This window comes from Patagioenas fasciata, chromosome 7 (assembly GCF_037038585.1).
Source record: "Patagioenas fasciata isolate bPatFas1 chromosome 7, bPatFas1.hap1, whole genome shotgun sequence".
Lineage (NCBI taxonomy): Eukaryota > Metazoa > Chordata > Aves > Columbiformes > Columbidae > Patagioenas > Patagioenas fasciata.
Genome location: NC_092526.1, coordinates 7,359,058 through 7,375,809, shown reverse-complemented (window position 1 = coordinate 7,375,809; position 16,752 = coordinate 7,359,058). Strand labels below are relative to the sequence as shown.

At 40.5% G+C, this 16,752-nt stretch overlaps 1 protein-coding gene and 1 long non-coding RNA gene across 3 annotated transcripts in view; one reads left to right on the top strand and one right to left on the bottom strand.

Annotated features, from left to right (window-relative positions):
- DARS1 (aspartyl-tRNA synthetase 1) overlaps window positions 1-3,662 on the bottom strand; it is a 40,359-nt gene extending 36,697 nt beyond the window's left edge. Inside the window, exons 1-2 of the mRNA XM_065840729.2 lie at window positions 3,505-3,662; window positions 2,244-2,301 (exon numbers count right to left, since the gene is read on the bottom strand). Coding sequence (XP_065696801.1) covers window positions 2,244-2,301; window positions 3,505-3,582 — 136 coding nt within the window. The 5' untranslated portion in view covers window positions 3,583-3,662. The remainder of the gene's footprint in view (window positions 1-2,243; window positions 2,302-3,504) is intronic.
- Window positions 3,663-3,688: 26 nt separating this feature from the next.
- Window positions 3,689-16,752, top strand: part of LOC139828395 (uncharacterized) — a 109,230-nt gene continuing 96,166 nt past the window's right edge. For both annotated transcript variants that reach the window (XR_011739938.1, XR_011739937.1), the window contains exons 1-2: window positions 3,689-4,317; window positions 12,103-12,201. This is a non-coding gene — a long non-coding RNA (uncharacterized lncRNA). The remainder of the gene's footprint in view (window positions 4,318-12,102; window positions 12,202-16,752) is intronic.

Genomic DNA, 16,752 nt, shown 5'->3' with positions numbered 1-16,752 from the left:
GCAATTACAGCCGCAAGCAGGCAGGAAGGACTTGAAGACATGACGTAACAGGAAGGGAGAACATCAGAGAGCCAGGGCATCCAACATCAGCAGAGGAAAGACTAAAGTGGGCCAAGAACGGAGGCACAGGTGTCTGTGAGATCAGCAGAGCAAGGTGGAGCATCTAAGCAGCAACTCTGTGAACATGTGAAAAGAGTTTTAATTTGCCTACAGAGGAATAAAAACAGATGAGTATGGTAAAAGGACAACAAGCCTATGCCTTGGAAAGGGTGAGTAATTTGCTCTGATCACTCTAAGATTTTTAATTTCCCACGTCCAGCTGGTGTCCTCAGGACAGCACAGCTACTGCAGTAAAGCCTAAAAGCAACAGCGCTGCAGCTGTCCAACCAAGCTCCTGCCCATGTCTGTGCTGTCTGTCCTGGCTGCCAGCTCCAGCCACCAGACGGTATGTGGATCCACACATGTCATACCGCAATTCGTTATTCTGACTTAGAAATGGCACCTACCCACACAGACTTCAGAAACAAACAAAATTAATACAGTACAGACAGATGGGAACACCCGCATTTGTGCTTCCCCGCCACCCCCTGCCCCAAGCAGCAACTCCTCCAAGACACTCAAAGCAATCAGAACACTTTGGGGAAAAGCATTCATACACTACTGATGTAGAGCGATGACTTCACCCTCCTGTGAGTCCTTTGATAAGAGCTCTCCCTGACAGGAACTACTGAATCTTTAAAGAAGGCATTACTCTCAAAGAAGGAACTAGGCCAATCTTGAACTTTTTTACTACAGGCATTTTAGTTTTTATTGTTACCTAATTTTAGTGCTCTGGATAAGCATCTTCTAAAAAATGGAACAGCAGGAGTGTTATAGGTTGCATCTTAAGCCCAATGGAAAATCTACTCAATATTGTCAATACATTGGCTTTTTTTTTAATGAGGATCGAGGGTACAACAGACCAAAATACACCACTCAGGCTTTTCCATATAATTTCCTGTCAATTTTGCCATTTTCCTTCTCAACATATTTTTTTTTTCTCCACAGTATTTTTGAGTGTTTCTTTTGAATAGGAGACACTTGGCAGAGTGGACTTTACAAGATTAGGATTTGATCCACCATCTCAATCTGCCAGCTTGGATCTCTCATGCAGTTGTTTGCTATGCAGTGTGAAACCGGCAGAGGAAACATAGTTTGTAGAAACTCTAGCGAGCCAAATGCGATCACAGAGGACTGCAGGGAAAGGAGATCCACCAGTTGTACATTTCACTATGAAGAAGCTACAAGAAGCCAACCTATGATCATCTCTCATTCCTGTTTCACACATTGAATAATATGAAGATTAATATTTCTTGGGATGCTGGCCTGGAAGATTGTTCTCCAGCTGACAAATCCTTCTAAATCCCAATTCCCCATCAGTATGAGGATTTCCTGAATTCACAGCGGTGCGAATAACTATAAAACCCATAAATATTAATATATAATATTAATGGGTTTGGTGGTCATATGTAGGAGTAACAAAGGCTGAATATGCAGATATCCTAATCAGAGAGTGCTGTCAGAGCAAGCCATAGCAGAACTTACTCCAAAGAAAGAAAAAACCTGACATCTCTGGACTCAGTACATTATAAATTAGAATTTATTAAAAAAAAAAAAAAAGCCTGCAGTGATGGACAGAGACAAAACCTGACAATCTGTGTATGGCATGGTCCAGGCAAGGGCAAAGACTAAGATTCCATAATCTCTCTGGATCCAGCTCCAATATCCAACCACACTCATTATTTGGTTCTTTTCTAATGAGAACTCCCTGTCTCTCGACTTGTGTCCGTGACCTCCTGTTCAATTACCACACACCTTCAAACGTCTGGCTTTATCTTCTCTACACCCTCCCATTAAGTAGCTTTAAACAGTAATATCTCAGTAATATCACTTGCCCTTCTCCAGGCTAAACAAGCCCAGCTCCCTCAGCCTCTCCTCACAAATCCTGTGCTTCAGTCCCCTGACCAATTTGGTAGCGCTCCATCAGACTGGCTCCAAAATGCTAACACCTTCCTTGCACTGGAAGAGCCCAAAACTGGACACGGCACTCCAAATGCAGCCTCACAAATGTCAAATGTATTCAAACCAAGGGAAAGAATGGCAGTTTGATAAATGATTTCTCAAACTACTACAGAGGATATCTAGTACATAACTCCTTTTCCCCCTTCTCTTTTGAAATAAACTTCTTCTATTTTTTAACTGACCTGGTTTCTCTTGGGATTGTATCATTGATGACACTCCATATCTTTCCTTAGCATAATCCTAAAATGAAGGTGAGAAACACACATCAAAGAAGCATAATGCAAAAAGATTAACAAAATCATTACAGATTTACCAGAGATAATACAAAACAATCAGCTATAATATTAAAGTCGAGAAATTGTGTTTCAGACTCTTAGACACGCACAAGTGAGAGAAGGTAACTGTGCCCTGTAAGAAAAAAAAAATCCAACAACAGCAAACACACCTTAGGATCATTATTTGCTACACAGAAGTTAGTGTGAATACCTCTGGAAAGAGCCCACGACATGAGTTCTGCAGAAGCAGACCCATGGCTAAGTATTTCCTTCCAATATTCAGGTACACTAAGAAATTCAGCAGATCGCACATCCTTATGACAGCCTAAGCAAGCTTGTCTGACTACTAACAAAATGTTGGGTAAGACACAGGTGGACAGGGCCTTTCAATCAAAAAGATTACAAACCTAGATTCCCAATTAAGTCCACTCATTTCCAAATACAAAAAGGCCTTAGTTTATTTATTTTATTCTATTCAATACATTAATCTAAGTTCATTCTAAACACTTTACTTGGCAGGAGGGGAAGGAAGGGGTCTCTGTTTCTCTGTTTTTGATGAATTGTGGCTCATGTCTAATTTTACAGATGCCACCCATACTCAAAATTCCTTACTGCTGATGCATTTTCAGCTTTTTGACAGCAAGTAAAGTTAATTTTATAATGAAATGAACTGGTGCTCATTATTAATACTTTTTATTTTCCTTCTTGGAGAAATACTGGCCTACAATTTTCCTTATCTTCAAGTCCAGGGCAGGCACAGCTACCAGGCCAGCAGGAGCCAGTGGTGTCCCTGCTGCTATGAGCACCACAGCCTAGAGGTTTGTGCAGGTGACTGCAAGGAGGAAAAGGCCCAGGCAGGGCCTCCGCCAGCCGCACACGCGTGACCGACCCCCAGCGGGGCTCAGGAGACGCCGTGTGACCGGAGAAGAGCCGAACTCTTTCGTGAAGCACCAAGTGACCGGGTCCGGCAAAGAGGGAGGTGTTTACAGGCAGCGCAAAGGCAGCTCTGTCCTCGCGTCTGGCCAACTCCCCCACTCAGGCTCGGCCTCCCCGTCCCACAGGCCCCTCGGGCGGCTCCAGCCCCGCGCTAGGCCGGACGCTGCCCCTTCCCACTCCCGGCACAGGCAGCCTCGACGCCGCGCCCGCTCCCTCCCTGCGGGAGACCCACATCGGCCGCCGCCGACTCTTTGCTGTCCGGACGGTGGTCCTGGTCCTGGCCCTGCCCGCGGCCGGCAGCGCTCGGCATCCTCCTGCTGCTGCAGCCGCACTGCCCCTCACCCCCGGCACCGCACGGCCACGCCGCTTCCGCGCGCCCGCTTCTCGCGAGAGCTCCGCGCCGGCCGACCTATCGCGAGAGCGGAGCCGCCACCACGGGGCAGTGCGCAGCGGCGGGAGGCGCACGCGCCGCTAAGGGCTGGGGTGGCGCGAGCTTCTGCCTGTCAGCCGCCTCAGGGCGGGCGTGCGGCCCCCTGTGCTCCTCACCTCCGCAGCCCAAACGGTCGTTTCCGCAGAATCACAGAATGTCAGGGATTGGAAGAGACCTCGAAAGCTCGTCCAGTCCAGTCCCCCCGCCGGAGCAGGAACACCCAGATGAGGTTACACAGGAAGGTGTCCAGGCGAGTTTTGAATTGTCTGCAGAGAAGGAGACTCCACAACCTCCCTGGGCAGCCTGGGCCAGTGTTCTGCCATCCTCCCTGAGAATAAGTTTCTTATATTTAAGTAGAACCTCCTGTGTTCCAGTTTGAACCCATTACCCCTGGTCTTACCATTGGTTGTCACCGAGAAGAGCCTGGCTCCAAGCTACTGACACTCACCCCCCTCAGTCTCCTCCAAACTGAAGAGCCCCAGCTCCCTCAGCCTTTCCTCACACAGGAGGTGCTCCACTCTTTTAACCATCTTTGTGTGGCTTTGCACTGGACTCTCTCCAGCAGTTCCCTGTCCTTGAACTGAGGGGCCCAGAACTGGACACAATATTCCAGATGTGAGTTTTCACGAAACTGCAACCGACCTAAAAAGGCTGAGCGCCTTCAGTGCTGCCCTGGTGCTGAGGCGAAAGCCGCCGTGCCGCACAGCAGAGGTGTGCCGGGCTGCGCCGCAGCTCTGAGGATGGGCAGGGGGTGGGTTTGGTGCTCGCTCACCCTGCTTCCTAATCCCTAATTCCCAAGTGTTGGGTTGTATGGTGGATAACTGATGTGATCGGCTCAGCTTAGCAGCCAAACCCAAGGGCACTTTGGCTTTATCTCACCAGCTAACTTGCCTTGCCAGTTTAGTCACTTGTCCCCCTGCTAATCCTGCTGTTTATTATTAGTGAGGTAAAACACAAAGTAGGTCTGGTAGCTTGGGGAGAACGAACATTAGTGCAAATCGAGGTGTTTCCCTCCAGCTGAGTGTTTAAATCAATGCTATGTTATTGAGGCCAGGGGTTGCTGCAGATACCAACTTTCAAATGACAGAAACCAAAGTTTCAAGCAGCTGTTGAATTCTATGGCTATAGATGGTTTGTTTTGTACAGGATGGGAAGAAGGAGTTAGCTGTCCTGATTTAAACTGCAGTTCTGAATTTGACTAACTAATCCCTCTTGCGGTATCGATTAGACTTCTTCATTTCCTGTCCTATGGTTGTTTATTTTACAGCACTTTGTACTGCGTTGGTTCAGCATCTCTTCTCGTGGGAATCCCCTTGCAAAGTTCCCCTTCTGAGAGAAGGGGAGTATTACGCACTTCACCATAAGACTGCGTAGCTTTCACAAAATCCTTTCTTCTCATGCAAAGCACTGTTGCAAAGAATTAAGATCCAGTAACAGAGAAGGCAAATCACAGTTTTCATACCTCCTCACCACAAGACACAAAGTTCTGAGAATAGGGTATCATGTAGTCTGCTTAAACATTAATGTAACAGTAACAAAACACGTGGATTTCTTACAGCCTGTCAGTTGCATCTTTTCTGTTACCTGTCAGTTAGAATGCAAGGCTGAGCAGAACCGCTGCTGAGCCTTAACATACAGATAATGCAAATCTTGTACCTCACCACGGAGTGGATGGTACCATCTGTATAACAGTGCTCTGTAATTCTCAGCATTTCACTGACTTTGCTATGAAATTCAGCTAAACCAAACCAACCCTGTAACCCTTATTTTTATGCAAGGAGCCTTCCGATAGAGAATAGCATAATGAGTATTTCCTCTGTGACAAATAACCTGAAGGTGATTCTGAAGGAAGAACCCTTTTAATATAATTAGGATGTTGACTGAAAACAAAATATGTCCATTTAAAGGGCACTGTAGCTAATTAATTCGTTGCAAAACTTTCAGAAGAAGCATTTTCTGAAGTTTATGCTCTCAGGTTGTTTGTCCTGAATCCCTTTGTCTTGCAGTGTGGAAACAGATTTTTTGAACAAAATTCTACAATACAGTGAAAATAGAAAAATAAATCAATTTTAGGAATAACCATTTAATATTTGGTTAAATAAACCCCTCAAAATTCTGAATTTAATTTGTATCTTCAGCAAAAAATTATTTTGCCATATCCGTCTCACTAAATTTATTACGGATCTTCTGTTAAGAAAACAAAATCATGTGTGCAGATGATGTAGCTCATCTGCTGCACCTTCTGTTTCACTGCACTATTATTGAAAATCATGTAATTGGGGCAGTACCTGCAGTGAACCTTAGAGTGATAAGTAGGAGCAAAGCCGGTGCTGGGCCCGGGCAGGAGGCGGAGGGGCTGGGGACCTGCTGGGCGGCCAGCGCTGTCCCCTGGGCCTTCGCAGAGGATTAGCAAATGGAAATGACATCACCCACAGCCAATCGGGGGGTCCTGGGGGTGCAGCTGGATGGAAGCCATATCCCACTTAAGTAACAAGACATGACATACCATGTGCTAATGCTAAATAATTTATCCCTCAGGCATATAGTGAATTGCAAAGCCAAGCTGAGTCCTGGTCAACAGTTTGTAGTTTAAATTAAAACTGGCTTTTCTGTCTTAAAGGGAGGGAGGGAGTTGTCAAGTGTTGTGATCAAAAATGGAATGCAGAAATCAGGGGGTGTTTTTCTTCCCTCTTCTCCTGTTGTAATTTGATCTAATAAAACACATTTTAGTGATTTTAGGGATGTACTCCACATATCTCTATTAACGTGCTAGAATATCTTAAGAGTAAGTTTAAAGTCACTGTGAATAATGATATCCAAGATATCCTTGAAATTTAGGTGTTAGCACCTGTAATATCCTAAACCGAAGCTATTCCAAAATTTGGTCCTGTGTGTATTTGTGTTCCACATGTTATATGGGCGTTTCCATAGCAGAGTCATAAATCTGTCTCATTAGGAATCCAGAGGCATTTGCTTCTGCTTAGTTTGAAGATAACGCCCAGTCAGCCTCTCTTGTGGGTGGTTTGAGCTAGCAGCACACAAAGCCTGGATATGATGTTCACTACAGCATTTCATTGCCTGCTCTTGGCTACTACAACCTGTAGCAAAGCTTTTCCAACTCAGTGGTCCAGCTAAGCTTTTGTTAAAATACGGTGAGGATTTTACTCAAGAGCTGGGTACCACAATATGCTGAACAACACTTCCACTGAAACCATGGGAAGTTGAAATTAGCCAGAACCTTCCATAGTCTATACATATGTAGCACTTTATAAAAATGGTGGCTCAAGTATTCTTTAATCTTCCAGAGTACTATTAATCAAGAAATGAACAGTTAAAATATACACCGTGTTGGTGGGAAGGAGATAGGAATTGCCTTGAAGTTATTTTAGGATAAGAAATTAAAAGGGCCTCTGGCCTATGGAATAAGTGAGAATATATTTACTTAGTCTCTCCATGTTTGGCTAGTTAAAACCTGGAGAGCATGAAGTGGTACAGAGTTATAAGGAGCTGTGGAAAAAAAAACACAAACAAATTGGTAGTGTCTCTGAAAGGTCTTCAGGGAATTCAGCTTTATTGCCACAATAGTACACTTTCCACTATGCAATTACTCGTTGTCATGGAAAGGGATTTTGGAGATTTGTTTTGGATGCTGCAAAGCATGCTTAATTTAAGTAAGAGGATGCCTTTGATTTTTCCTTTCCATATTTGTTTACTTATCTAGATTCTTGTATGATTGTCAGGCCAGTATCCGAGTTCTCTTTAGATAACAAAAAGAGAAAAATAAAAAGCCACTGAAAAAAATGCAGCAGCAGCTAAAATTTTTTTTTTTTTTTTTAAGTTATGTAAGCTAATAGTATGCATTCTATGACAGGGAAAGCTCTTCTATTTATAATTTTCAACCTTGGCAAAAAAATGCATTTTTAAATTGATAAGTCTTTTTTTTACTCAAATATTTGTACAATGAGTAACAAAGCCCTTGCATCTAAATCCAAATAGGAACAGAATTTGGCAAATGTAATTCCTTCCTGGATTTTCGCAGCTCTACTTCCTTTAGGAAGTTTTTAGTCAATGGGAAACAAAGGCTTATTGAAAGGATTAAAGTTACAAGTATTCTCTTTGTTTTAGAGCTTCAATCATGCTTTTCCTCTAGTAAACAACATTTGCAATTAATAAAACCTCTAAAAAAACAGGAACTTTGGGGAAGTACGTGCTTATGATAAGCAGCAGGATTTCTTTTAACAGAACTCTATACAAAGGTGCAGTCTTTTTAAGTTAAGACAATGATAACAATTGGGTTTCTCAGTGCATTTTAAAAGTGTTCCTTCTGATAAACACGAGACAACATGCTCTCCAGTCAGTGATGGGCAATACATTTAAATAGGATATATCTTGTCAGGAGTTTATTGTGTCCCAAAATGATTTTAAATAGCTGCAGACAACTCGCATTTCATACCATGCATAAACCTAGTAATCATGTCTTACACAATGAAATATCTATGCTCATTGGACGTACTGTACTGCATATATTTATGAACTATTACCCATAAATTGTTTATTGTTTCCTTTATATGATGCTTGAAAAAGGCATTTGGATAGCAGTTATCTGTGCATGAATAAGAACACATGGAATATTTAATCTTTATAATTTATCTTTTACTGGTTTTATGTCATGAAATATCTTATTAATATTTTCGTGTTTATGTCAGCTGTATATTTCTTATTTGCTTTAGTTGTTTACTCCCAAGGAATTATCTATCTGCTGTCAGAGGTAAACTGAGGGAAACCTCATAACTTTGTTGACAGCCCTCCCTGGAGGGCAGTGTGGAGCTGTGGAATGACTGGGAATCACCGTTGCAGGAGACATTTCAGGAACCGCTAAACTATTCTCAGCCAAGTGTCTAGTTCTTTTTCTGGGGTGGCTCATGTCCAAAGGGTGCTGAAAACTGCAATCTGGAGAATAAAGGAACTGCAGTTCTGATTTGCCACTTAAGCACAAGCTCATTGTTGTACCTTATATGCCATTTCACATTTACAGAAAGCACCTTAAGCCATTATCCTTCTGAAGATAATTTTTACACTTTTATCTCACATGTGGGCAGATTTTTTTTCTTTCAGATTTTCGAGTAAATGTGGGCTGAGAGTATCTTTGCTAACCTCTAACCCAGAGTCAACTTCTGGTGAAGTTATAAACCTTTAGAAACAGAAGGTTTTAATGAGAAACCTGATTCAGACTTTATTTCAGCAGCAGGAATAGTGCTCTGTTATCAGTAGAATGTGACTCAGGCACCAACAATAAATCTGGTCTTTGAGATCATTCATTAAGAGTAAACGTTCTTTGTTGCTGTCTGAAACAAACAAGAAACAGAGACGAGTCATCTCAATGATTAAATGTGACACAGAGGATGTTAAATACTGTTTCTCAGAGATTTTCCTACAGCAATCACAAGCTATTTTGTAAACAAAGTGTGTTACTGATTAAGGGTGTTACACCAGAAGTTCTGCATGTATACGTTGAATCAGGACTGTGAAGACAGTCACACAGAAATTTGTAGGTTAGTGTAAACGGACAGACTGATTCCTAGAGGAAATAAGCATTAGCATGAGAACAACAGCTGAACTAAAATCCCATAAGCCAGGAAAAACAGCTACACAATTGCACTAACAGGTGGTTGGTTTCAAAACAAATTTCAAGGTCTGACAGCTCTGTGCACCTGCTTTGGGCTGATTTCTTTTAAGGACTTGGATTTGACATAAACCATTGATAAAAACCATAATTCTTTGTGTCTCAGAAAAGTTATTATTATCATATAGTGATGATAAACTACTAAAGCTTGCTAAAAGTAGTACTTAGCCAAAAGGTAATGTGGGTCATTCTGCACACTGTCATTATAGCTCAAGCTTTTCTCTACCAGGGAGCTTCAGGCAAACACTGCTAAGATCAAACCTCTCCTTCTGTAAACTGAGATAATTCCATCTCACCAGGGTCATGCAATTTGAATTAGGTATGACTTCAGCCTTTGCCTTCACCTTCATAAGAAAAATAAAATTTTGTTTGATTGGGGGTTTCAACAAAGATATTCAGCAAATATCTTTGTGCTCTTCTAAATTTCTTTTAATTTTTAACATTTCATTTGAGGAGGTTTTTTCTTTGCTTATATTTGTTCTCAGTTTATAGGTATTTTTCCTGAGTTTTGGACAAAAGAGGATAGTCATTTTCATTTTGGTGTGAAAATAAAACTAGATTTTGTCATTTAAATTTCTGAACTGGTGGTCCTTTATGGATGGCTCTCACATGTCAGTAAGAAATAGTATAAATCTTAAATTTGATTAGAACAAATTGATAAGTGTAGCATTTTGGGTTGAAGTTACTTAGTTTCCACAGGATTGAAATGAGATTTTCAGAATGGTCTAAATACCTAGAAATTCAAGTTCATTTAATTTTCAGGTAATGGGATTACGTACAGTGCAAAGTCTATCACATGTCTGTAAGATCTGGGCCTTCATTTTGGGCACCTTACTTTGCAAACCTAACACATCATGTTTTTATGTGATGCAATCCTGAGTTCTAGAAATGTGTTTTATTAGTTTCTTCTAGAGGGAGCAGGGAGAATGTGATGCCAGTTTTCAACTCTGAGCAAGCAGTGTGATTAAATGATATGCATTCCTACAGCCTAGTATGTCCTGGGGACACCAGTATGACCTGCACGCTCTACAAACTGCAGCTACTTTTCACTGCTGTACTTCCTTTTTCCCTTTCTCCTCATCTATTGAGCTAACCTTATAGGCATTTATAAATTTTATGGTGGTCAGGATTGTGGGGAGTGCCTACAGAGCTGCTGGTTTAGTTCTTTATCCTACTGTGGGGTTTCCCCACTACATTTTGCTGCTTTTTATGAGGCATAAGAAGATGAGTGTAAGGTTCACAGCCAGTACCAGAGAAACAGATAAACAGAGTGATTAACCTGGCATATCCCATCTCCTTTTTACAAATGAAAATGCAAATCTACATGGTAACAGGGTTATGGTTTAGCTGTCCTCCATTCAGAATGACTAAATACATTACCTGACAGCAGGGTTAGTTTATTGGGTTTGTTTTGTTTTATTTTTCTGAAGATTCTGTTTCTCAGACCTTAATAGATCAATACTTCTTTGAGATTGTTGAGAACATTCCTGTTAATTGTGCTTGGCTGCAGTATATGATTTAACTATGTGACTATCAAGGTCTGTCTGCTAATTTTTCATATATTTGTAGTTACATTCCAGATTCCATCTAAGTGGAAAATAAGATATTAAAGATACTAAGTTACACCTTGTGAAACATGCTTAAAATGTACATCTTTCAGTTTGCTGTAGCAATTATCAAGGTTTGCTGTGGTTCTGCCTTTGTTGTAGTTATTCAGCTAATAAAGATGGGGTGCCCTTTTTTTTAGTTGTCAATTTGAGACAGACACTAGCACGAAGCCAAAACCTCAGCTGCCTTCCTTGAGAGGGAAGAGTTAGGAAAGCTGAGCACTAGGTTCAAGAACTGTGTGCATGGTTTTATCCCTTGAAGGATCAAGATACCAGAAAAAAAAAAAAATCAGAAAAATAATCAGAATCTGCAAATTTTCCCTAGTTAATACCTAACAGCAAGCCTGGGGCAATAGTCTTTTCTTCCAGTACAGCTAGTGGAGACTGGCTGTCCACAGTACTCTCTTAAAGGTTAACTTCTGTGGTAACCTGCATTTAGACCAAATTAAGTTCAATAGGAACCCACAACCTCAGACTGAACTACTCATATAAATGCACACCTGTCCATTTCTTCCAGGTTAGCAAAGCTCTGCTGTTTAATCTAACCTGGCTGATCGTACTTGAAACGCTGGGAAATGGGAATGGACAGTGTAGATAAGGGTTAGTGATTTCCACTGAAGTGCAGTGTGATGAAAAACTGTGAAAGAGCCAGTGGGCAGTAGCTTGTACAGCACAGCCCTTTGCAAAGGCATGCTTGTCTACAGTGTGAATCATTTTGAGAAGATGTACATCTTGGGTTTTCTGCATTTGCAGACTACCACTATGCTTACCGCATTGGTGTGACTGACAGTTTCTTTATACACTATGAAGGCTGCTTAGAACTGTGTTGTTTTCTAATATATCTGTAGATTTCAACCTGCTATGAAGTGGTCGTTTGTTTCTTATTAGAATGTGGCTCTAAGCTTTTCAGGTCAGAACATCTCAGGACTCAGTTTTGAATGCTTTTCTCAGAGACCTGACTGTTGAATAGTGTTCAGATCTTAAACTGAAAGATTGGACCCACTTGGGAGAGGAAGAACAAATAGAACTGGAAGTGGGAAGGTCACCTTTAATAGCACATGAACTACTCCTTAAAAAGTTTTACAATTGCTTTGTTTCTTCCTCTTCTAGTGCTGTAAACATGAACATGACAAGCCAAAGGAAGACCTTAGAAAACAACTCAAGGAAGCTACGAAGGCTGTTGAGAAAGCCAAGAAGCCAGCTGGACCGGTTAGTGTTATACACAACATTTTATAATAGTTGTAGTGAATTGATTTCTCCACGTTTATCAGTAGCTGCACATCACATATTTTGAACAGGGTACAGTGAAGCAAGTGAGGGCATTCTTATACAGAAAGCTCACTTTTTAGTGCACGATAATAGACTGGGTTCTATTTGTAGTCTTCCTAAATCCCTGGTAAATGGACAGCTGCTTAATCCAGGGTTGGACAGAAGAGGAAGATTTTAATAGGTCGTTTCTTCACTCAGAGTTTATCTACTGGGCTTTCTGCTAAAAGAGACTCTCTTGTTTTTCTTGGTTTAGGCACAATTACTAAAGCAAGGACACTTGTCAATGAATTGAGAAATATGTGGATTTTTTACATAACGTCGAAATTTGGAATCTCGTGCTTAGAAGGCTGTTACTGTTTAGCAGGAATGTTGAATCACTAGTGGTTTGTGATAATTAATATTTGAAGAATCAAGGAGATGGGATAATACTGACAAGTCATACGTTAAACCTCTCAGTGAGAGTAAGTTTGTAGACATCAAATCTAACTCTTCTTAATTTGTGATGTCTGAAAAAGATGTTGGGACTAAGAGGTACAGTTGATGAATGCAGGTATATATCTCTGTCTGTAATTTGAAGTAACCATCATGTATTTTCAGAGTACCTGTATGTCAGGTTATGTGGCACCCATCATCCCTGCCCTTCCTTTCCTAATTCTGCGTAAGTAGAAGGATGAGTTGCTCAAACAATATGCAGTGCCTTGGTTGTCCAGGGTGGTTTGCACAAGCATTTGCAGTATGTGCAGTGCATAGTGGGAGGACTTGCTATTTCCTGGCTCCCCAATTGCTTTCCTTTCCCTTTTGTTCCTCCACTGGGCAGCCTGTGTCAGTCTCCACAGTGTATTAAATCTTACTTGCAGACAGACATGGTCATTTGGTACCTGTCAAAGAACAGCAATAGGGGCAGGTGTTCCTCCATCACTATGTTCTACCTCTTGCCACAGTATGTAAACTCTCTCCCTCCGTATTTCACTGCTTCCCATTTGAAGTCTAAGAGACATCTCTGATGTAAACCAAAGGATGTTTTCTTTTCCTGTTATGTCTTCAAGAACCCAATTCTCCTTGAATACACTAGTAACTAGCTCACATTTGTAAACAACAACTCTATCTCCATGGTTGGTTAGGTTATTGAACTATATTTCTCATTCCAGAATTCATTTTTATTTTTGAAAAAGCAACCTATGGCTCTTTACATTAGGAATCAAGAGATGGTTTTTCTGGAATATATTTTACTAGCTGAAATGTTTCTGACAGGAAAAACAAAATTCTCATTTCTGTTAAGGGCTTGGATACATTTAGAATATAGTTTTATCCAGAATAATTTATCTCAAATTGGAGAGTAATTTGGATTCTGAGATGACATCAGGTGAAGTTTAAATGATATGTATGCCCAACATGAACAAAAGAATTTTTTTTTTTTGAGAGAGAGAGAGACAAGAAAACTGAGCAGGTAGGAAGAAGGAGAACGCAGATTTTGCAAGGGAAATACAAAAGAAAAACCTTTTGTGTAATCAGTGTAGTAAACAAGAACAGTAACAACAGAGATATAACTGCAGTAAACAAGAAAGGATTAAAAATGTAGTTAGATATACTCACTGAGATGACGGAGCTAGAATTGCCTTTGTATCATCTACTGTCTTGTACTTCGAAACTGAAGTACATTAAATAACAAAAACGAGAAAAATGCCGAATAAAGTAGTTTTGACTTTGAATGTTTGAGCTGTGAAATGGCTTTGTTTCACGTATTTATTTGTTTATGATGTTATCTACAAGTGGTGACTGATTTCTTCCTGTACAATATCCATTCACTACAACTAAAGAGGGATAAGACATTCAACTTTTGTCTTTGGAGTGAGAAAATAAGTTGTATATGCAAAGAGAACAGATTATCTGTGTTGCTGATGTGGCAATCCCAGGGCTTCTGTATGAACCTCTCAGCCTTTAAAGTTATAAATGTCATGTAACTTTTTGTAGAGTTGGTTGAATAACATTTTAAGTTATGGTCTAGTGAGAAAAGTTGAAGCTGTAAACTGATATTGACATAGAATAGGAAAAGAAAATAATCTCATTTTAACTTTCTCTGTAGTTGGTACAGTGTTGTACAGAATCACTGAGCCATTACTTGCACTCTAATTGGCCTTCATTTTCCAGTGTTGAGAAGCTATTAGTGCAGGATATAAATTGTGTCTGTACTGTATTTCTGCAGCTGACTGGTGAGGAATCAGATTTTTAAATTGTCAAATAGAGCTCTTCAGACACCTCTACAACTTCATACAAGAAAACCTTCTAAAACTTAAAGTGTTTGGAATCACCTTCTCTTCTCAGATACAGTATTGCTGTTTTAAAGGCTTGTTGGTTGATTCCAAGTCCAGGACAGTTTTCTGTGCAATATGCTGCTTCAAGCTCATGGATTCATAATTAGTAAGGATTCAAAGTATCATTGTTCAAGCTCAAGAGACAGTTCATTGCAACAATAATACTTTTTTCTCTTCACTACAGTAACAAAAAAATGATTTTTACATGTTGTGCTTATTTGGTTCAAGTACAGCTATGATTCCATCATGAACACTATAGCTTTCTTTTGTTCTGCTTTGTTTGTTACAAACCACTTTCTGCTTAGGTAGTTAATTGCAGGTTTACTTTGGAAGGCTATTAGTTCTGGCTTATTGTCTCAAAAGCAGTGGCCTTCAGCTACACAGGAATAGCCTGGAATCATTTGAAATCATATTGCTTCCAGTAACCTTGAGAAGGCTCATAAAAATACGACACAAGCTCTCAAGAGAGAAATTGAGACATCTGATTACGAATGGGAGGAAAAGCTTTCTGTCCAGAGCAAGTGATTAGGCTTCATTTCTCTATTTCCCAAACCACATCAAGATCAAGATGATGCCTAGGATTTGTTCTAGCTATTACAATCGCTGTTTTAGTTTGCTGTAATTTTCTGTTGAATAGCAAAAACATTATATATATATAAAACTTTTCTCTTTTTTCCTTCATTGTGATCTTTTACTATTCTTGGTTGGGTTTTCTCCCCACCTGTTTTTTCCCGTGTCTCTTTCTAGAAGTTCCTCTCATGATTTTCTGAGTTTGTTTCTCAGGAATGCTCTCAGCCAAAAGCTCACAATTGTATGAAGTCAAATAGATTATATTCTTAAAAATTATTTAATATTTCTTCTTCCCTTCATAGTCTTTATAAGTCTTAGCCAGCTTGGAGAGGTATTGCATTTAAATATATGCATCATTAGTGAAGATCTGTGTGTGTACAACTGAGAGGAGAATTGGCTTAAAGTCTGCTTCAAAAGGAAATTGAGTAGGATCCTGCGATCACGACCTGTTTCCCTTTCCAACAGCAATGAGCTGAATCAGAAGGGAACTAATGAATTCTGGTCGATTTCCTTTAGCGCACCAAAGCTCTTTAAACACATACTGAAGAAGGGAAATGAAGTAGGATTAGTCCATTTCCCTTTGAAGCCAGCTGTGTGTTCACAGTGCGAGTACCGGAACGTTATTTCACTTGCCACTTTCTGGCTGTGGGCCAAACTGTAGCATCATCTTGAATTGATGCAAGATCCAAAAATATGTAGAGAAACACACAGACTGCCTCTGGACAGTGTGTAGGAAATTGGTATCCGTATGGTGAATTGGCTGGTGGTGTTACCTGTTTGGCAAGGGATCACAGCAGTTCTGGGGCCTCATTTTCCATTTTAGATTGACTTCAAATGAGAGTGTGAATTTTTAATGTAATGTTACGACATTTTGTTTTTTATTTGGTGCTTTTAAGTTGTCTTTTTGAGAGAGATAAGTCCCATGTTTCATCTTATACAAAGTGTGTTTGGAGAGGAAGGATGTTTGAGGAGTTGTATAATACTGAAAGTTGTGTATGTGTGACTCATGGAAGTACTAACTATGTTCTGCCTGTATACAGCACCTTTCTTTCCAGAAGGTCTCAAAACATTTTGTAAATAATATGTTGACTGCCTACCACATAAAACTCTCAGGGTTTGAAATATAGTTTTGCTCCAAAAGGATGACACTTACTCCATTTGCGTTCAGTGTTGCAGAACTATGGCTACCACACAGTTGAACAGTGCTGATACTTTGTGTAGGGGATAAGCAAAAGATAAGGAAAAGATAGGCAAAATCTTATCCATAACAATATACACATAAAGTACACTGGAATGAAAAGTGGCTGCAATCTCATAAGTACTGTGCCATAGGGAAGAACTGGAACATTTGGGCTGAGACCTTTCTTCTTCAGAGCTATTTGATCTCTGTCTGGCAGTCTTTCTTTTAATGTGTCCACAGACATTGGACCTGGTCTTATCTGTTACAGGGCTTCTGTGATTTCCGTGTTTTTCTGTGCCACTGCGGTTTTTGGCTGTTTAATTACAGCACATTTCTGAAGGCACAAACTAAGCTGGAAAATGTGCTGCCCTGATGGCATAAACAAGGCCAAACCAGGCAGTTATGGGTATGGCAGTGTCAGCTGGAGGT